The sequence below is a fragment of the Primulina eburnea genome, chromosome 14 (genome assembly GCF_022965805.1).
Source record: "Primulina eburnea isolate SZY01 chromosome 14, ASM2296580v1, whole genome shotgun sequence".
NCBI lineage: Eukaryota > Viridiplantae > Streptophyta > Magnoliopsida > Lamiales > Gesneriaceae > Primulina > Primulina eburnea.
In genome coordinates, this window is record NC_133114.1 from 29,573,036 (window position 1) to 29,595,135 (window position 22,100).

Consider the following 22,100-nt stretch of genomic DNA (forward strand, 5'->3'; position numbering starts at 1 on the left):
TAGATGTGTCCAAAAATGTCGATGCATCGAAGACTTGTTTGATAGAGACTTAATTTCATTTGTAGGAAGGAGCTCCGATTTTTTATTTTTTATTTTTTTATTTTGGGTGGGTGCACGTCATTTAATTTGGGTATTTTAATTATTGAAATATAATATTTTTGACAAATATAATTATTGAAATTTGATATCTTTTTCTTGTTGGAGCATAATACAAGTGATGGATATGTTACAAAATTGGACAATGAGAATGAAATTCATGCATAATAAAAGAATCCCATATAGGAATATTTTGCTAATTATGAGAAATTTTTTGATTTCAAGTTAAAAATAAATTGGTATAATTGTTTTTCAATTAAAAATTTCGATACTATAATGTCTTTGTTATAATTGAGCTCGAATCTGATACCTCGTCCCAAATTCAGAACTTTGAAGTCTGATCAATTGCAAGTCATCGACAATAAGAGTGGATATTTCTTATCATTGCATGCTTCATACTTCTTCCGTGGACTCAATTGTCTCCACATACGAGGATACATGACTATTGAATATATATAAATTAGAACAATCAAACAATGTCGGTCGGATTTTACATGAAATTGGGTCCAAAAAAACTTTGGTTTTTTTTTCTATTTTAGATGGTTTCAATTTCAACAACCATAATTTTGAATTGGAATCGTGGCATCAATACGTACACATTAAACAAGATGGGGCATAGAAAAGGGGAGAGGAAATCGTCATATACGAAATAAAAAAAATTGAAACTTAGTATTTTCAAAAATAAATACGAATTTACATTGATCACCATCTTAATTTCTTTTATCCCTTTAATAAATTTATTTATAAGTTGGGTCCTCGACACAAATGTGTATATTGAATTAAGATACATACAATATTTTGTTAAGACGTGAGAGTCTGTAACTGATATTTTTTTATACGATACGTACTGGACTAATATGCGGACTAACGTAATTGCTTTCAAATATGTTATCCAAATACACTACACTAGGCAAATCTATATGATAAACTCGTTCGAGAAAGTGTTGGTAGGAAAATCGTCTTATTAATAATTAATCAAACGCTCACTTATTTCACAAACTCTAACATATCTTCGAGGTGATATATACAAAATTATAGTTTATATGTATAGATCTATAATCGTGTGTATATCTCAATCAAACTTTTAGTTCATTTTCACGTGAAGCTCTGCCAGGTTTTTGTAATAAAGTATGGTTAGTTGATCGAGTAATTAATTGACCGCAATAGATTCCCCAAGTTAGTATACTATCATGTCATATTATATTATGTTATATTATAGTAGATCTTTTGTGAAACAAATACAAGTCAATTATGTCTATATTTATAATTATAAGTGATATTTTAAATATATAAAAGTAATTTTTCACGAGTTATCCTAATAGAGGACACAAAATTGAATTTTGAGACTGTTTTACCATTTTTTTTTGCGATTATATTATTGTGCTAAAAATATTTTTAGTGTTCATCAATTGATATAATTAATAATGATGGCTGTTAGTTACATAATAATGATGATTGATAGTTGACTACAAAATATATTTGTTGATAGTTGAAGGACGTATAATATTTTGAATAATAAATTTCATATCAAATTTGCCTATCAATAGGTTTAATTTTTGGCGATGAAGAGCATTTTAACATAAGAAACAATTGAAATAACTTGTTGAAAGAAATTGAAAGCTTATTTGTATAGGTGTGCTAGGAAAATCTTGAATGAGTGAAGAGTTTTTTGTAATATTTTTTCCATAATATAAATATTGTTTTTCTCTTTCTTGTGTACATAGGCAAATTGCATAACCACGTAAATTTATTTCAGCATTTGCTCGTATATATAATTTTTTTTACAAGATGCATCACACAAAATTCAACATTTACCAACGTGACCTACAATCATCTAGATTTACGAACTTCGATCAGCTTTTTAAAATTTATTTTTAAGTATCAAGTACCATCTGATGTATTAAATCTATACTATGTACCATTTTATGTTTTTAATGAATTAATTCGTTAGCAGATTGTTAAATATATATTTGTATGAAGACAAAAAATATGGATAGTCACTGCTTTTCTGGCGAACCACGAGTCCTGTTTCCTTTCTGTCTGATTTCATTTATTTTCCTTTATGTTTTTCATTCTTATTTTATATTATGCTGGACTCTGTGAGTTGTAAATACACATTCAAACTATTTTTCTCATAATTAGAATGAATAATAAATAATCAATATATTTTATTTGAAAATAATTACAAAATTTATGGTTTGGATGTCAAAAATTATATCAGTTTGCCAACGTACAATTTTATTTCCTTATACTCGTGATAGCGCAAAATGCATCTATTTGAGTGCAAATAAATCGTGTTGTTAGGCCCATGAATTCGAGGATGTGTATGTTTATCTGCTAGCATTGTATCATAAAGATCAGTCGCAATTTTTTACTAACTTTGGATCTATCTCCAGTAGATACTTTATTATCCGTTAAATATCTGACGTCATTCTTTTACGACTGATGTAACCAACTAGATAATGCGTAGTAACGTCAACAACTTGATACCTGAGAACTTTTTTATATGTTATTCATCTCAGTATTACTCCCACTTACACGTTTAACCCAACACCAATATTGAAATTTTAGAAAGAAAATGGGTTTTTCTTCTAAATTTTTGTTTAGCCCGATATAGGTTTACCGAGGATTGTTTCGTGCAGTTTTCCTTGAATTTTATTACAACTGAATTTCTTCAAATTTGGTATCTTTGTGCCTCTTGTTATTAAATACGTTGTAAACCATCCATATTAAATTCATAATATTAAAAAAATTATATTTTAATAATTCTAATCTGTCTTTAATTTTACTATTAAAACTACTTCTCTTATTAAAAATAAAATATATTTCTTTTGCATCGGTAATTAATATATAAATATATTGTTTTATAAAAGTAAATAAATGTTGATGTATACTATATTATTATTAATATTATATAAATAAAAAAGAATGATAAATAAAATAAAAGAGTAAATTTGCGTGCCCTGGCTAAATTATTTAATTAATGAAATAAAAAATATCAAAAGCAACTCTGTACAAAGAAACTCAGCATCCTCCTCCATCCACCTAAAACATACACGCAGATTTGGACTCAGCCCGCATGGCGGCTGCGGTTGCGGCTGCTTTCACTACGACAATTAATGACCTCCCTGACGTCATTCTGTCTAATATAATCGCCGCCGTGTCTGATGTTCGCTGCCGAAATTCGGCCTCAATCGTCTGCCGCAAGTGGTACCATTTGGAGCGCGCCACACGTGCTTCCCTTACCCTCCGTGGCAACCTCCGCGACCTCTTCATGGTCCCCAACTGCTTCACATACGTCTCCCACCTCGACATCTCTCTTCTCTCCCCATGGGGTCACTCCCTCGCCGCCGCCTCTGACCCTAAGCTCATCGTCCGCCTTCTCCACAGGGCATTTCCTTCTCTGTCTTCCATCAAGCTCTACGTTCGAAACCCCTCAACTATCCAGCTCATCGCTCATCAGTGGCCCAATCTCAAACACGCGAAGCTGGTCAGATGGCACCAGAGACCTCAAATATCAGCCGCCGGTGATGAGCTCAAGATCTTGTTTCAGGAATGTGGACAATTAAATTCTCTTGATCTTTCGGCCTTTTATTGCTGGACGGATGATGTGCCTCCAGCTCTTGAATCATATCCGTTACTTGCCTCGAATCTCACATGCCTCAATCTTCTGAACCCATCGTTTTCTGAAGGTTTCAAAACCGATGAGATTAAGATTATCACCAAATCTTGTCCAAATTTAAGGGAATTTCGCGCTGCGTGTACGTTCGATCCAAGGTATATCGGATTTGTTGGCGACGAGGGTTTGGTTTCTGTGTCAGTGAACTGCCCAAAGTTGTCACTTCTTCACTTGGCTGATACTTCAGCTTTATCGACTGCCAGAGGTGATCCGGAGCACGATGGATTCACTCAAGACGACGCGAAGATTAATGCTGCCACTTTGATCGAGGTATTTTCAGGGCTTCCATTGTTGGTAGAACTAGCTTTAGATGTTTGTAATAATGTACGAGACAGTGGTCCAGCCATGGAGGTTCTCGACTCGAAATGCCCCAACTTGAGGTCCCTTAAATTGGGGCAATTTCATGGGATTTCGATGCCAGTTGAGTCCAAGCTCGATGGCATAGCTCTCTGCCAAAAGCTTGAGTCACTGTCGATTAGAAATGCGGGTGATTTGACTGACATGGGATTGATTGCAATTGCCAGAGGGTGTTGTAGGTTGGCAAAGTTTGAGATTCAAGGTTGCAAGAAAATAACTATGCGGGGGATGAGGACTTTTGTTTCTTTGCTTCGTCAGACGTTAGTCGATGTCAGAATCTCCTGTTGCAAGAATCTTGGTGCCGCATCGTCTTTGAAGGCATTGGAGCCAATTCAGGATCGAATCGTGAAGCTTCACATTGACTGCATATGGGATTGTGCTGAAGAGCTCGAGGATCTTGATGGGATCAATGGTGGTTTCGACCTCAATGTTTTGGAGCAAGTGGAAGCATCAAAAACCCCTGGTGGACATTCAAGCAGTTACTATATGAGTTCCAGTTGTGACTACTCGGGCATGGGTAGTGCCCCCAAGAAATGCAAATACTCAAACAATCTCGACTCTCGATATGTTGGCTTCGATCTTAACGATAATGGCTTCACATATGAGAATGGATTCGTGGAGAAAACATGGGACATGCTTCAATATCTTTCTCTGTGGATCAAAGTTGGCCAGCTTTTGACTCCTTTATCATCTGCAGGGCTTGAAAATTGTCCAAAGCTGGAGGAGATTCGAATCAAGGTTGAAGGAGATTGTAGGGAGTTACCAAGGCCCTCTGAACGTGAATTTGGGTTGAGCATTCTAATGAACTATCCTAGCCTAAAAAGGATGCATTTAGACTGCAGCGACACCATTGGTTATGCCCACACTGCACCTTCCGGGCAGATGGATTTGAGCCTTTGGGAACGGTTTTATCTGTACAGTATAGGCGATTTGGGTCTAACTGAGCTGGATTACTGGCCTCCACAGGACAGGGATGTTAACCAAAGGAGCTTATCTCTTCCGGCAGCCGGATTACTGCAAGAATGTGTCGGGCTCAGGAAACTTTTCATACATGGGACGGCTCACGAGCATTTCATGATGTTTTTGCTGCGGATACCGGATCTAAGAGACGTGCAGTTGAGAGAGGACTACTATCCTGCACCAGAGAATGATATGAGCACGGAGATGAGGCCAGACTCGTGCAGCCGTTTCGAGGCTGCGCTTAATAGGCGCCGGATTTCTGATTGATGCAAACTGACTGTGATTACAGAGGATCAAGGAGTTTCTTGAATCAGGATAGTTTGTTGATGTTTTGGTGGTCTGTTTTGTACCCGTTTACAGTTTTGGCAATAAAGTCTCCGAGCGTTCTGTGTTTGAGTTTGGGGGCAACACGTACAAGTGCCGTAGTTTTAGACATGAATAAGCTCGACTTTCCGATTGTATTTCAGTTTTACCTTTGGATTATAAAATATAATCGAAATTCTTGAAAAAATTATTTAGATTAGCCGTTTTTAGTTTGGAAATAACATCAGTCTGAAAATATAAATTAAAGGGAACACGAGCTGTTTGATTTGAGACGCAAATACATTAGCATTGGCATCAGAGTCCAGTCTGATATATATAATAAAATAATTTTTTTGAATTATCACTATTAAATAATATTCGAATGGATATTTGTGTCCATGTTGATCATAAGTGAGATTTTTAGAAATCCTGGAATATAATATATTTACGTAAATATGATTAATATTTCAAATTTGGAGGCTTCTTCGAATCTAAACCTAATCAAGATTTCTTTGCATGCTCTTCCAGTAGGCCAGCTCAACTCAATTACTCAATTGGAAATTAAAATCAACCCACAATCATAGTTCATATAGACTAAAGATTGTCCCACAAATTTTTATACAACACAGCCTTTAAGACAGAGAGCATAAAGTTGAAAATTTAAGTGGGTTGTTTGAGGTTTGGTGTGTTAGTGGTCCTCTAAGCCAAAGTCGTGAGATTTAATTTTCTTTTCCCTTTTTTCCCCAGCCCTGATTGATCAGATAAGAATCTTGTATGGAACGAGTAATAATTTGCTCCTAATTGAGTTGATCGAAGGTGTGAAGTTTGAGTCCAAAGTCTCATATTCCAATCTTTTAAAAGTTTGTTAAGAGTCTTCTACAAGTTTACCTAGTGTGTGTTTTGTAGGCTAAATGATTGGAAATCGTTACGAAGGAGCGATTTCATTCGTTTTGAAGAAATAAATATATCTCTAAAATATCATTTTTAAAAAAATTTAATAAGTTTGTGTCTCTAATGATCTTATTGAGTATTCAATTGCACAATTACCAAAATAGTAAAACCCAAAATCCCCAAGTGATGAATTCACAGAGTTAGATATCGTGGCCGATAAATTAATTTTCAATTTCAAAGAATTCATAAAGTTTCATGAATGTTCAATGATGCACGGGTAAAGCTGACTTTTGGAGCCATCCCCTTGAAAAAAAAAAAACAAGATTATATATTGATTAATTAAAATTAGATAACATGATCCAAAAATGGGTGACCAGTAAAGTCAAATAAACTTGTACTAAATTAAGACATAGTTTGGTACATATGATAGGATAAACATGTGATATATAATATAAAGATAAGTTAAGGATAAATAAGATGTATGATATTATATTTAATGTTTGGTATGATTTTAATAAGATTGATTAAATTTATATATTAGATTGTAATGACAAAATTAACTTTATCATAATAATTTTATAATTTCAAATTTGTTGCTTGAGTTCATATTTTTTATATGTTCATGTGCCGATAGTACTGACATGATTTATATATTTTTACCTAATTTTATATATTATATAATATGATAATTGAGCCCTTGATTTTGTGAGTCAAGTCAAATATCAATTTTTAAAGTTAATCGAGATACTAATAATTTTATTGAGATTTTTAAAAATTATTTATATAATTATCTCGAATTCATTTATATAATTATCATATTATATAATATATAAAATAAATAAAATATTTATTTGATTTTAATTTCTCCCTACTAGCATAGATTTATAAAAAAAAAATCATTTATAAATTGAGAGTAATTAAGTCATTTATAATGTATTTTATCATTAAATTAAAATTATCACACCTTCTATTAGGGATATTTTATCTTTCTAAAAAATTATTTATCAAAGGCCCATGATATTATCATGAGCTTTTAAAAAAATACCAAACATAAGATAAAAAAGATTATTTATCAATCTCTCTCTTGTCTCACCAAACTATGACTAAGTAAGGTAATAAATTTCATAACCATCGCAAGACTTTAAATTTCGTACGTTAATATATATGTATAGTAGTATAAGCCACTGCTATATGTTCTTGCTTTGCACATGGGGAGCATCTCTGTCCAGTTTAGTAATCAATTCCACTACAAATCATATTCATATTATAAGGATGCTAATCTGATCTTTCCTTTTGTTGCTGTTTTACAGCTTTCATCGGCAATAAATGAGAGCCCATCAGCATCTGTTATATGATCTGTTCGCTCAATAATTTGGACCGATCGAATAAGGCGTTTCAAGATTGTCACTTTTCCGAAGGTATTATCTTTCTGCCAAGATTTTCTAGAGAAATCATAATGGGTTTATTTTTGTCGATAATTTATGATGATTAGCTGTTGATATATATATGTCGGGTTATTGGTTTTTCCCCCATTGAATTGATTTTTGGGGTGTTTGTTGTTGCCGCAAGAAATCTGAACCCGGAAATATTATTTATCAGCCTCGAAGTTGGAAAAATTGGGAGGAGTACTCGCAAGTGCTAAAATGTATTCGCTTACTTTATTTTATATGAAGATGTTCTTTAAATTATGATCAATGTGTTCTTGGAGTGCCCCTGATGCTCGTTGTGAATTTTTATATCTTTTTTCAAGTGAGCTTAACTTTCAGCTTTTATTAGCTTGTATGCTTCAAATTCTTGTATCGTTAATCAGATATGTATAAAAATCATCGCATACGAAATTTTCTTGCTTTCGGTTACATCAAGTCCATTTTCATCTGTCTGTTAGAACCTAAGTCAAATAAAAGAGTCATCACTCAATATATCTATGCTTCGTTTGTAGATTCATGTCACCATCTTGAGGTTGAAATGGGTTTTTTTTTTCCTCTAAGCATGCTCAATTATCAAGATTTTTTTTAGGTAAGCGCAATAGGGGGATTATAAGTTCTAACCATGTGTGTTGAATTCTGTAAATGAGTTTGGGATGCATATACATAAACACATGTATAAAAACTTTACAGAGGAAGTTATATAGAGTCATATGCTGCAATAGCCGAAGATTGAGCAGGCTAGAGATGGAGGAACTTCTATAAGGAGGTGTTTTTCAAGCCAATCAATTGGTCCCTGGTCGTGAATAGAGGAGCAAATCCAAATTGGCGGTGATATTGACACAAATATCGCAAGTTGGTGTTACTGGAGTATTGGATGGAGGACAAGAAATTGAACTTCAATCGACTATTTCTATCAGTGAGACAAAAATCGCTAGCCGTGACCTCTCAACAGGATGACAAAGGTAAAATAGGCAATTCTCTGCCTGCTGCACCTCAGCTTCCATCTTACCGATCTGAACTGAAATCTGGACCAATTAGAAATCCTGGAGCCGCGCCTTTTCAATGGGAACAGATTCTTGGACAACCAAAGGAAGTGTCTGTTGCATAATATATCAAACGATAAAGTACAAAAAACTTTCGTAAGAAACCAGCGAACAATATGGTGAAGAAAATACAGCAGTGCAAAGCTTAAAATAAACCAAACCGCTTTACGAAAATGATGTGGTGCATCATTAAGTTGTAGTGCACCTTTTTCGTTTATTGAAGAACAAGAAGTTATTGGGGTTTCTGACGAAACAAAGCACACGTGGATTAATGCCAAAACGTTTCAGGAACTATTGGCTGATCATGGCAGTCCAGAGGAATCAGATGCGGGAGTATCTGCTCTGGAAAAAACTCACTATGTAGATACCATGAAGAAAGTGGAAACTGAAAGTACGGCTTCCTGTTCTCCACTGACTGAATAAGATGCTAATGGAGTTCCTTTTTCAGGAGAAGTCCCAATAAAGTAGATCAAATGGAGTTAATAGATATATATTACCTGAAGCAATCAAGAAACTGGATTTTGGGTATGAAAAAGGGGAGTTACCTCCGGATGGTCACACATTTGATGGAGTCACTATTGTATCTGAAATGGGAAAATTGAATCCCAAAGGTGTGATGGATGTACCAGAGGCATACGGAGAAAATGAAGACAATCTCCTGGGAAACTTGTGTTAAATCGACAAAGGTGTTACAACACCATTCATTTCTTTCTAAAGCGAGCTGTTTTGTTGCTCACTTAATTATCAAATGTTTCTAGTAGTGCATTTTATGTGTAGGGAACTAGTAGTTGGCTCACATTATTGCTTGCTTTATCAGGACCTCTTGACCCCCATACCAAAAGGTAAATGATGAGCCGTTCTTGAAGCTACGGCTCTTGTACAGCCGTTTTTCCAGCAAGTTTGACGATCCAATGTCGATACATATACGATGTAAATTGAATAGTTCTTCTCTCCACAACTGTAGAGGTACTTGCTTTGGCTTTCAAGGAGGCTAGTGCCTCCCTTCTGGTCACGCTTGTAATAATAATCCTGTATAGAAATATCGTTCGGTTCAATGGTTGCTATTTTAGTCCATTCATACTTTAATAAACCTCTGCGGTACCTGCTGCAACCGACATTTGCGGAATCCGGTCTCTTTGTTGATCAAATAGTTGCTGGAATATTATGAATTCTTCTTTCATATCATTTGATAGACTCAGTTGGATCTCTCTCTCAGTTTCAGGTTCCATTTCACATCTTACTGTATTTAAATAATTCATTCGATTTTTAATTATTTAATGAGTAAGTTAAATAAAATAATTAAATATCTATTTGAGAGCTAATGACTTGTAAATATAATTTGTGATTAGCAGCTTCTAAGAATTTTTTTCAATTTATTTTTAAAATAGTAAATTTGACTACACTTAAATGTGGTTGTTAGAAATGCCATAGACCCATCTATTTTTTAAAAAAATAATTATAGAGAAAATTACCTTTTCAGTTCTTTTTTCTTTTTTTTTTTTGCTATTTTGTTGTCAAATTTCAATTCGTCGGGCAATTTATTTGTTTTTTTTAAATGACGTTAATGTGACGTCGACGTATATATAATTATATATTAGTAACGATTAAAATTGCAAAAAATTGGAAGATACACATCTAGAATGAACTTCGATAACATAACTCATAGATGACCAAAATTACAAAAAATACATGTACAAGACCAAAATCACAATTTTCCCAAAATTATATTAGAAAATGATCAAAGGGCGGTTAGGTTAGGTTAGGTTAGGATCGGAGTAGCCATAAAATCCTTGCATACGTTTTGCTGCATTAGTTACCACATTGGATACTTATATATCGAGATATATTTTGCTATAGTAAACAGTGATATTTTCTATCTAAAGTAGGAATCATTTACAATATGCTTTAATTTTTTTTTAGTCCTCAATGCTTGTGGGGTTTCTTGAACTCAGGGATTAATCAGCAAAAACAACAACACTAATTGCAATGAATTTGGTTTCGATAACGAAAGGGAAATAGATATCTGCATATGGAAACACTCAAATGCACAACAAAGATACAACAGAACAATGAAAATCTTTCAATCCACACAAGCTCAAACCCCACACAGTACTGAAGGCTGGCTCACTGCCACTTATTGTACATGAAGATATAATAGTAATCTTACATGCTGAGGCAAGACAGAGTTTAATCAAGGCAATTTGTCGGATGAAATCGCTTCGGGTTTGGGCACATCTTCGGCATCGGCTGGCGCCAAAATCCATTCTCCCTTCTCATCAAGAATCATACCTTTGTTCTCCACCACCCACCAACTACTAGGAATCAAATTCTCGTCCTTTAGGATTCCACTCGACTTATTCACCAACGCCAAGCTCCTCTGCACCTTCAATTCAAACGCCTGTGTTGCTCCATTCCAACCTGCCACAGTGTGCAAAAGCGCTTCCAAATTATGCCAGTCCAAAGGATTAGTGCTGGCCTTCAAATTTGGAGACTTGTTGTTATCAAGTTCCAGCTTAGTTCCGAGGCTTCTGTATCCCAGTATTGCGAGGGGATATTTAGGAAACAAATCTTGTTCGTTCTTGATATGCAGAACTTTCAGATTTGGATACTTTTTCACTCTGTCCACGAAATTCTGCTCCCCCACATGAGGACAACAAAACACGATAGCCGCAACCGGGATATCGGTGATCCCGTTTTCCACGAGATCGAAAGCAGATAATGTGGCTAAACTACCACCAAGACTATGCCCTGTCACTATAATGCTCAGTTTTTCGTCTTTATACTGGTTTCTCAGTTCTTGGATCTTTGACCTAAGCTGTGTCCTTGCGCTGAATTTGGTGAAAGAAGAATCAGGATTGCTCGAAACGTATAGTTTCAACCAACCGCCCATAACTTTAGGCACTTTTTCATCGGCTTCTTCACTAGTCTCTTTGTGTAGCAATTCATCGATAGGCTCAAGCCTGGTGTTACCACAAACAAAATAGAAAATTAAACTAGCAAGAAAAGTCACGCGACTAATTTGCACACACTACGATTGCTGAAAAATCTCGATTTTTTTTTAACCAAAAGTAGCTATCACAAATGCCCCATAAGTAACGGATAGAAGTAAAGGAACACCCTGCTTTTTCCTTAAAAACTTGAAACCACAGAAAAGATAATTCAACAAGTTAGCTCCTCGAATCAATTTGTGTCTTTGGTTATGGGGAGTAGTATTTCTTGTAATTTATCTATTATGATGTATCTCTGATATTCGTGAAGATGTTTATCAAACACAAACGTATTTACAAAAATTTCATAAATGTAGGCAAGAAATCATTTCATTCTTAAAACGGTAACTTTACCCATCAACCAAGTCATTCACCCACTCGTAGCCTGTGATCGTGCCACGCCATGCAATGTAGATTTCGCGGCGGCCTAAGGCCTGGCTAACTTCATCCGTGGTGACAGCAATATAACCAATCCAGTTGGATTCCCGGTCCCAAGAATCGTGAGACAGGGAATGCAAAAAAATGGCCTGGGCGAAACCGACTTCCGTGGTGGCATAAAGGAAAGATTGGACCTGATAATCGGAAGCCGATTCGAGCTTCACTTTCTGGAAAAAAGATTTCTTTCCGTACCTGCTGCTGCCCGCGTATTTGGAAAATTCGTCATTGTCGAAGGCGTCGTAGGTTCCTTGGCAGAAGTTGCCGCATCGGAGAATCAATTTCCGGAGGCTGAGGTTCAACGGATCGACAAGGCCTTCCCAGTCCTTGCTCCCTAATAGTTCTTCCCAAGCAGGTTCCACAGCCATGCTTAAATTATATATCTATTATTTTGATCAGGAAACAAGATTTGCAGAGAGAGTGTTAATTTTAGGTTGGAGGCATGCATTCCATTCCATTCCATGCTGGGGTTTAAATAACGGTGATGCATGGCATAGTTGAGGACTCCGCCTGAAATTAATTTAGAGATAATTAGACATGTGATTAATTAACGTGGAGGAGATCGAGCTGCAGCATTTGGCCGCGGGTCCGCTTTTATCATTATCTGATTTAATCATAAACCATCATCCTTTTTACTATTTAAACTTTTCTTACGTACGATAAAAGTATTTTATAAATTGTTTAAAATATTCTCAAAATATATATATATATATATATATATATATATATATATATATATATATATATATATTATTGGGTCAAGTACTTATACATACATATCTTCAATTTTCTATTATATTAATTACTGTTTTTTCATAGTTTGTTTTTATTTTATCGGTGAAATATAATTATAAAATATTTTCTAAAATTAATATATAGATTAATATTTATATATAGCTTAACAAATTAAAAAAACTAAATAATTTCAATTCATGTGCATTTATGAACCTACTAAGTTTCTACAAAGACCACTAATAATAAAAGACAAAAACACAAGAGATTAAATTCTATATTATACAAATTTAAATCTATCTAAGGAAAAAGAAAAGAAAATGACAAGTTTACATGTCATTTTACATTTTTTTTTTATCTTCAATTTTGTTTATATTTATTTGCATATGTGTAATATAGATTTATTCTTGTTAATTATATGAGTTATACATGAGAACATCAGTGAAAATAAATAATATTCGATGAGTTTAGTAGCTTTTGACGGAAAAATGTCTCAAAAAAATCCAAATTACTAGATGGAAAACAAATATTGACAAGTTGCAGTACTAAAATCTAAAACAAAGCAATTTACAGAACTAGAATTGTAATTTTCTATCAAATAAACCTCTTTTTTTTTTTAATGTATCTGGTATATGTAATATGAATACATGCATCGATAAATTCTACTAATCCTCGATATAATATTTTATTTAGCAACGGTCTTTGATATAAATGATAGAAAAGAAAAAGGACCAAGTACTATATGTTTTCCGAGATCGTTAGGTCAAAAACAGTTTAGACTGCATGTATTTGGATAGCTAGATTCGATCTTAGAGAAAATATTTGATTCAAGAAAATTATTCCAAAATTGAATTTCAACTCGTACCCATTTTGGGTGTATTCAAAATTTATTAAAATTATTGGAGTTTGAATGTAAAGTTTTTCTAGTCCAGAATTATCTATAGTACTAGTATAATTGAAAATCTCAATTTTAAAACTTTTGTTTAATGTTTTATTTAGCATATACACGTAATAATACTTGATTATTATGCATCGATTTTGTTTTCTTCAATTTTAGATTTTCTGTCTATCGCTGAACATGAACACTTTCTGGAAAAAATGCCTAGTACTCTTCACGGCTAAACCTTGACAGAGCTACGTATATATTTCGGTATATTTGCAATATTTGAGTCTTTAATTGAGACGATAATTCGAGGCACGCATGTCGTGCTTATTGTAGTCGAATTAACTAAGTAATTCTTTATCGTTCCTTCTTCAAAAATTATGCTATTTTTAACACTACATCATAAATTGGCTTCTGTTCATTTATCTGGAGATTTTTTTGGATGAAATTAGTTAAAAACACTGTATTGGATGATTATATTGTTATTCCTCTGCATATAGTGTACGAAAGTGACTTCTATTGGAGGCTCGAACCACAAACTATAATTTGATCATGTTTTAAATATCCATTATATAATTATTTGTTCTGTCGGTGTGTACGTACGTTGTCTTCAAGTCTTTAGTTTCGAAAAGAAGAATTCAAAACAATACCAGCAAAATATTTCATATGTTTAGCGTAGAAGGAATTAACCGATATTCAACTCAGTGGAAGAGTTTATTTTAGAAAAATTAAAATAAAATTAATACGTTCCTCTCAAAGGTCTCCAATTTCACGTGGGAAAAAAATCCTAGCTAGCCTACTGTCGGCAAAATGGGGCCCTGATATTAAAAGTTGGCTGAATTTTAAACGTGGTTGGCTAACATTTCAGAAGATGGAAGACGTGTTTTATGTTATATGCGTGTTCATACGGACAAGAGGTTCTGTAAATAGAGCTTCTCCTCATTTTGAAATCATCCCTTATTCGAGTTTTCTCTCATCCTATAGCATTTGAGTGCTTAGTTCTATAATATTTCTGAGGTGTTTGTTATCCTGTATTAAGAGAGTGTGTGTTCTCTTTGGAAACACAGTGAGTGAGTTGTAGACCACAAAATATTACAGTGAAATTTTTTTCATCTTGCCCGTGTTTTTTACCCTAATAATTTTTAGGGGTTTTCCACGTAAATCTCGGTGTCCAGTTTATTCTTTATTTTTGGGTTTTATTATCTCAAATTCCGCACATGGGACCAACAAGTGATATCAGAGCCTTGGTTTAAAATTTCTTAAAATTTTGAGTATGCTCTATGGTTGCAGCCTAGACTGATTTTCCACATCAGAAAAGATTTTTTGAAATTTTATATTTAAGGCAGGATTATTTTGTCCGGTCTACTAAAATTGTTATAGACATAATGGCCGGAAGGTACGAGATAGCAAGTTGGTGTTACTGGAGTATCGGATGGAGGACAACAAATTGAACTTCAATCGACCATTTCTATTAGTGAGACTTCGCCAGCCATGATGTAACGTCCCGGATTCGACGGCTGTCTCCACTATACCGAGATCAGTCTTTCCAGCGTGCTTATATCCTCACTCACACGCACCCTAGGAAACTTCCCAAGGTGATAGATTCCTTTTTGACTGGCCCAAAAACTCGTGAGTTCATGATTGGTAGGTTTTGTTCCCGCTGCTATATGTTAAGATTGAGATTTGGATCTAACTCAGTCTCAAAAGCTAGCTCAAGAGGGAGGAGAGGATTGTGTAAGTTCATATATGCAACTCTCATTAATTTTATCTAACCGATTTGGGAATCGGCGAAATACGCGGCAGCGCGCTAAGGCTCTGTTTGGCCGAAAATTTCCGAAAATTTTCGAATTTTTTTTTTGAAACTCGATTTTTCCCATTCGGATTATGAACCTGGCGGCTCTGATACCACTAAAATGTCACGCCCCGAAACTCGGGTTTGACACCGGCGTCGTTCATCAATCACAAAATCGAAAAACGACAAGCCTCGTAGCACAGTATAAACCGAAACCAGTTTATTTCATAAATTCGCCAAAAACAACCACTGTCTTTACAACTGAATAAATTGAATAAATTGCGGAAGCGTTTACAAATAAAATAAACCAACTAAAATCCTTAAATCTTGCAGCATAAATCGAATATAATAATTTCACCAGCCCCAAAACTGGTCCGACTCCTCTTCTTCGACCTGTTCCTCTGATTTATCTTCAGTTTTATCTGGGGAGGTGTAAGGGGGGGGGTGAGTATTTTGGGAAATACTCAGCAAGTGGGGGCCGTTCGAGTACACAACAACATGCATATAACAATTCGAAAATATACACACACACACCATGCATACTTTGACTCATATCACACTCGTATACTTGACTTGACACTGAGATTCCTCTACTTTCAATAGTTTACTGACGTCAGTCCCTAATTTTTATTCCTCTAAGGGGGCGAGGCCGAATCGGTTATATCCCCACCGTATGAGGGTCATGTCATAGTTGGGATTCCCTCCCATATCCAGTCGGATCCTCACAGTGTCAACATAAAACTCATGCAGAATACATAACCAGAAGGGGTAGAAGAAGAATTGTACTCGACCGAAATTTAATAAAACCGAAAATGCATCACACGAAATTCAACATTTAAAACAAGCCTACTTACCTTAAATTCTTGAAGAAAATAAACGTGGAAAACTCCGGTGGCTGGACTGCGGCAGCGCTTCGCTGTGCTCGAAAAATATCCTAAGGAACTAGAGGCACAATTCTCGAAAATATGAGGTGTAAAATGATGTGAATTTTCGAGATCCATGCCCTCCTATTTATAGGGGTTGGCTGCTATCCTGATCGTGTATCAAATCACGTTGATTCTGAATCAAATCTTTATCTAAAATCGTGATCAAATCTACATTTATTCTCTATCCTAAATTTCGAAATATATATATATATCCCAAGGTAATTTTCGAAATTATGCCTTGCCCAGTCTGTGAAATTTCGACTTTTGTGTCTAATTCCCAATATTCGGTAGATTTTTGACTTCCTAAAATAATAAAAATTATATTTCTTAAATCCCACAAATTTGCTTACTTAAATCCAAAATTTAGTGGTATTTTTCCACAAATAATATTTGGGTTATTTTTCCTAAAATCCTGGTAGTTGAACTTTTTTCCCAGTCTGTATTTATCGCGTAGACTTCTAATGATTTTCGAAAAATCCCTAATAATCCTTCCAATATTTCGAAAATCCCATGATAAAATACTCAAGATTTGATTGGGTCATCTTCTTGCTTAAATCTTTATCCAGGTGTATCAAATCTTAGATCTATATCCGGTAAAATTCTGCATGTCTCAAAATCTGAAAAATAATATACACGGTAATATTTAAATTCTTGAGAAAAATTTATTGTACACGATAGAATTATCCAATCTAAAAATTACAACCACTATCACGATAAAATCGAGATCTCGGATTTTACATCCCTCCCTCCTTATGAGAAGTTTCGTCCTCGAAACTTTGGTTGGCTTGGTCTAGGAAGAGGTACGGGTATTGGTTCCTCATCCTTTCTTCTAACTCCCACGTGGCTTCTCTTTCAGTGTGGTTAGACCATTGCACCTTGACGTATGGAATGACTCGTCGCCTTAGTACTTGGTCCTTGGAGTCCACGATTCTGATGGGGACTTCTTCGTACTTTAGCTCTTCTCCCAAGTTACTTTCGATCATGAGTGGCTCTAATTCCAACACGTGGCTCGGATCCGGGATGTATTTCCGTAGTTGGGACACGTGGAAGACGTTATGAATTCTGGACATGTTTGGCGGCAGCGCCAATCTGTATGCTAGTGTGCCCACTCTTTCCAAAATTTCAAAGGGTCCCACATAGCGGGGGTTCAGCTTCCCAGCTTTACTGAATCGGACAACTCCTTTCATAGGCGAGACCTTTACGTAGGCCTTATCGCCAACGTTGAATTCCACTGGTCTTCTTTTCAGATCTGCCCAGCTCTTTTGTCTGTCTTGAGCTGCCTTGAGTTTCTCTCGGACCACTGTAACCTTGTCTACTGTCATCTGTACGAGATCGGGTCCTACTACTGTCTTTTCTCCCACTTCATCCCAATATAAGGGTGACCGATATTTTCTTCCATACAGAGCTTCATATGGAGCCATCCCAATACTGCTGTGATAGCTGTTATTATAAGCAAACTCGATCAATGGTAGATGATTACTCCAATTGCTACTGAATTCTAGGGCGCATGCTCGCATCATGTCTTCTAGGGTTTGAATTGTTCTCTCGGTTTGGCCATCGGTTTGAGGGTGATAGGCCGTGCTAAGGGTAACTTTCGTTCTCATGGCCCCTTGGAAGCTCTTCCAAAAACGTGAGACAAACCTTGGGTCTCTATCAGATAGGATGCTCACTGGCACTCCAAGCAGTCGTACAATATTGTCCATGTACAGTGTAGCTAACTTGTCCAGATTGTATTTCATCCGGACGGGTAGGAAGTGTGCAGATTTTGTAAGTCTATCTACAATTACCCATATTCCCTCTTGACCTTGCTTCGACTTTGGTAATCCTACCACAAAGTCCATGGAGATGTGCTCCCATTTCCACTCGGGTATCTCCAAAGGTTGCAATAATCCTCCAGGTCGCTGGTGCTCTTCTTTGACCTGTTGACACACTTGGCATTTTGAGACAAACTCTGCCACATCTCTTTTCATTCCATTCCACCAAAAATTACCCTTAAGGTCTCTGTACATTTTTGTACTTCCTGGATGGACTGAAAACTTGGACTTGTGTGCTTCTGATAATATTTCTTGGCGGAGGTTATCGCTGTCTGGTACCCACAGTCGTCCTTTCATCCAAACGACTCCCTTGTCATCAATTTGCAAATCTTGAGACTTCCTGCTTTCGACTTGTTCCTTAAGTTTCTTTAGCTCGGGGTCTCGGTCCTGATTTAACTTGACGGTCTCTTGCAGACATGGCCGAGCGGAGAGTGAAGCTAGGGTGATCTTGCCTCCATTTTTCCGACTCAGAGCATCAGCCACTTTGTTCGCTTTACCCGGATGATAACTTATAGTCAAGTCGTAATCCTTCAGTAGTTCGATCCATCGCCTTTGCCTCATGTTTACTTCTTTTTGCGTGAACAAGTACTTGAGGCTTTGGTGATCCGTGAAAATTTCACACTTGGCGCCATAGAGGTAGTGTCTCCAAATTTTTAAGGCGAAGACAATTGCTGCTAACTCAAGATCATGCGTAGGGTAGTTCTTTTCGTGCGGCTTTAACTGCCTTGACGCATAGGCGATCACTCTTCCCTCTTGCATGAGTACGCATCTCAGACCTTCTTTAGATGCGTCACTGTAGATGGTGAATTCCTTATCTTCAGTAGGTAAGATTAGCACTGGCGTGGATGCAAGTTTCCTTCAATGTCTGAAAACTTTTCTCGCAACCTTCGTCCCAGATGAACTTGAAATTCTTCTGAGTGAGTTTAGTCAGTGGTATAGCTATGGAAGAAAAACCTTCGACGAACTTCCTGTAATAACCTACCAGTCCAAGAAAGCTCATGATGTCTGTGGCGTTCTGTAGCCGAAACTCACTACTATTGAACTGGAATAAAATTTCCTCTCCATTGACCTATGAAAAGTGAGATATTATTTCTTTGGTCTTCTTCACTTGGTAAGAAAATGAAGATCTCTTCAGTGAACAACGCTAAAAAAATTGTCAAGTAATGTCTTGAACCCCTTTTTCCGAAAGCTGTTTTGGGAAAATCTTCACCCCTGATCTTCAATTGGTAGTAGTCTTTTCTCAGGCCGAGTTTGGAAAAGTTGTAACTTCTTTAAGTTGATCGAAAAAAATCGTCTATCATTGGAAAAAGATATTTATTCTCGATTGTGATCTTATTGAGTTCTCTATAATCTATACACGATCTCATACTTATATCTTCCTTATTCACAAACAGTACTGGAGTTCCTTATGGAGACGTACTCGGTTGGAATTGCTTCTTTTCTAGCAATTCTTCGAGTTGTTCTTTTGGCTCTTGGAGTTCAGTTGGCATCATTCGGTATGGTGCTATTGAAATTGGTGCAGCACTGAAAACCACATTGATTTGAAATCAACCTCGTGGTCTGAGAATATCTTGAGAATTCTTCCAGAAAAACGTTCTGGAATTCTCGCATCATTAGGGTATCTTCCAGCTTGAGCTCAATTTCTTCCTGCACTTCGTTCACCATTTCTAGGTAACTTCTTTGCCTGATTTTTTTATGGCTTTCCAAGTCTCGGAAGCAGAAAAATGTATTTCTGTCTCTTGGAATTGCCATGATACCTGATTTTTTTTCTTGGTTCACGGTTTGGATTTTGAAATTCTTACTCCGGCAATCTGCTATTGCACTGCTCTTAGATTACCAAACCATCCATACGATGACATTGAAATCTACCAAAGTACTTGGAATCAAGTCGGCACGGAATATATGCGAATAAATGATGATTTTATTTTATCTTGAAATTATCACAATTATTATCTCAAAACTTAAAACCCATATAAAATCTTGGAACTTAACTCATAATCAATCTATACTCTATTGATTTAAATCCCAAAAATTATAACTCAATCGTCATAAAATCTTATTCAACCTCGAACAAATGAAATAAATCCTCAATTAATTCTTGTTCTAAATCTTACTTGCACTAAACCTTACTTTCCTCGAGACCTTTAGCTTAGAGAGCTCTACCACAACTATTTCTACTGAATGTCTTTCTCCTTTAATTATTCTTAGTACCGTAACAAAATTCAAAGCTCATTATACTGTCTTTTTTCTCAATACCAAACAATATCTCGTAAATTATTTTACATAAGGTCATAATATACTGGTTATCCCAAAGTAATATAAATGACTAATTCTTAAGATATTGTCTCCCAATTTATTTAAACAAGATAACCCAAAATCATACATATTTAAATTTAACGCTTAGCATTCTTAAGACCCCAAATTAACGTTTACACATTTAACTATTGCCCAAAATCAACTTCCATCTTGGAATATCCAAAACTTATTATAACTCTTATCTCAAATTTTGACATACTAGTTTTTTTTTTTTCTTCCCAAAAATAATTTATTGTCCCAAATCAAATATTTCACCTTACATCAGAAACTTAAATCAACTTATCTTAGATAAATACAATCTCAACAATATCGGTCAATACTAATAGTTTCCTTAATAAAATTCCATAAAAATCCGATAAGCACTACAAGAAACGCGTTGAACGAAATTTTTTTCGAGATATTTACCAAAAATAGAAGTCTAGGGATTAACATATGGATTGAAAGATTACGTCGAGAGGGTTCCAGAACAATTGACCGAACCGAATTCGGAGTTTCCTACGAAAAAAATCGAAGAAAACATGCTGGCGGGTTGACTCGTTGACTCGGTCGAGTTGACTCGCCGAGTACTCCGGTCGGAGTAAAGGCACATGTCGGCGACAGGGTAAGGGTCACGGAACCGGTGATGGCACGGCCAGAATCGGTCGGGAAGTTACCTAATTTCGCCGGAGAAATCGCGCAACTCGCTAACTAAACTCGAATTTGGGTGTTTACGATCGGTTGATCAGATTCCAAAATTGATTGGAGCTAAACGTTACCCATGGATTGTGTATCGTTTTGGTAAAATTAATTTAAAATCGGAGTAGGATTGGTAGGGTAATTGGACGAAATTATTTTCGGAATTTTAGGGTTTATGCCCAAAATCTTAGATCTGAAATTACGGCTTCCTCCGAATAAAATATCTGAAATTGATTGAGGGCTTTTGTTCGTTTCGTCGAGACGATTCCAGAAAAGGTCGCCGATCGAAAACCAACTACCGGACACGACCGGAATCGGCGAAATACACGGCAGCGCGCTAAGGCTCTGTTTGGCCGAAAATTTCCGAAAATTTTTGATTTTTTTTTTTGAAACTCGATTTTTCCCACTCGGATTATGAATCTGGCGGCTCTGATACCACTAAAATGTCACGCCCCGAAACTCGGGTTTGACACCGGCGTCGCTCATCAATCACAAAATCGAAAAACGACAAGCCTCGTAGCACAGTATAAACCGAAACCAGTTTATTTCATAAATTCGCCAAAAACAACCACTGTCTTTACAACTGAATAAATTGAATAAATTGTGGAAGCGTTTACAAATAAAATAAACCAACTAAAATCCTTAAATCTTGCAGCATAAATCGAATATAATAATTTCACCAGCCCCAAAACTGGTCCGACTCCTCTTCTTCGACCTGTTCCTCTGATTTATCTTCAGTTTTATCTGGGGAGGTGTAAGGGGGGTGAGTATTTTGGGAAATACT

General features: G+C 35.8%; 2 protein-coding genes and 1 long non-coding RNA gene across 5 annotated transcripts; 2 read left to right on the plus strand and 1 right to left on the minus strand.

The window, feature by feature from the left end:
* Positions 1–3,083: 3,083 nt before the first annotated feature.
* On the plus strand, positions 3,084–5,488 carry LOC140811604 (F-box protein MAX2 homolog A). The gene has a single exon (XM_073169595.1). The coding sequence runs from the start codon at positions 3,176–3,178 to the stop codon at positions 5,357–5,359; it is 2,184 nt and encodes a 727-aa protein (XP_073025696.1). The 5' UTR covers positions 3,084–3,175; the 3' UTR covers positions 5,360–5,488.
* Positions 5,489–7,479: 1,991 nt separating this feature from the next.
* On the plus strand, positions 7,480–9,811 carry LOC140813364 (uncharacterized). 2 transcript variants are annotated; one of them, XR_012113902.1, is made up of 3 exons: positions 7,480–7,704; positions 8,404–9,442; positions 9,574–9,811. It is a non-coding gene; the product is annotated as an uncharacterized lncRNA (long non-coding RNA). The 2 variants fall into 2 exon arrangements; XR_012113901.1 differs by having other exon boundaries at positions 8,404–9,811.
* A 926-nt stretch (positions 9,812–10,737) lies between these two features.
* LOC140812385 (phospholipase A1-IIdelta-like) lies at positions 10,738–12,639 on the minus strand. Of its 2 annotated transcripts, XM_073170640.1 has the most exons (3): positions 12,098–12,639; positions 11,675–11,716; positions 10,738–11,611 (listed from the first exon to the last, which is right to left on the minus strand). In XM_073170640.1, the coding sequence occupies exons 1-3, from the start codon at positions 12,544–12,546 to the stop codon at positions 10,948–10,950; spliced, it is 1,155 nt and encodes a 384-aa protein (XP_073026741.1). In that variant the 5' UTR covers positions 12,547–12,639; the 3' UTR covers positions 10,738–10,947. The 2 variants fall into 2 exon arrangements, with proteins under 2 accessions (XP_073026741.1, XP_073026740.1); XM_073170639.1 differs by having other exon boundaries at positions 10,738–11,716; positions 12,098–12,634.
* Between the last annotated feature and the right edge of the window lie 9,461 nt (positions 12,640–22,100).

What these genes read in the sequence shown, in the direction of transcription:
- LOC140812385 (XM_073170639.1), bottom strand. Translation starts at nt 12,546, where the DNA reads ATGGCTGTGGAACCTGCTTGGGAAGAACTATTAGGGAGCAAGGACTGG. An exon ending in GTGAATGACTTGGTTGATGG is followed by an intron (nt 11,717 to 12,097) that starts GTAAAGTTACCG and finishes TGGTAACACCAG; the next exon opens with GCTTGAGCCTATCGATGAAT.
- LOC140811604 (XM_073169595.1), top strand. Translation starts at nt 3,176, where the DNA reads ATGGCGGCTGCGGTTGCGGCTGCTTTCACTACGACAATTAATGACCTC.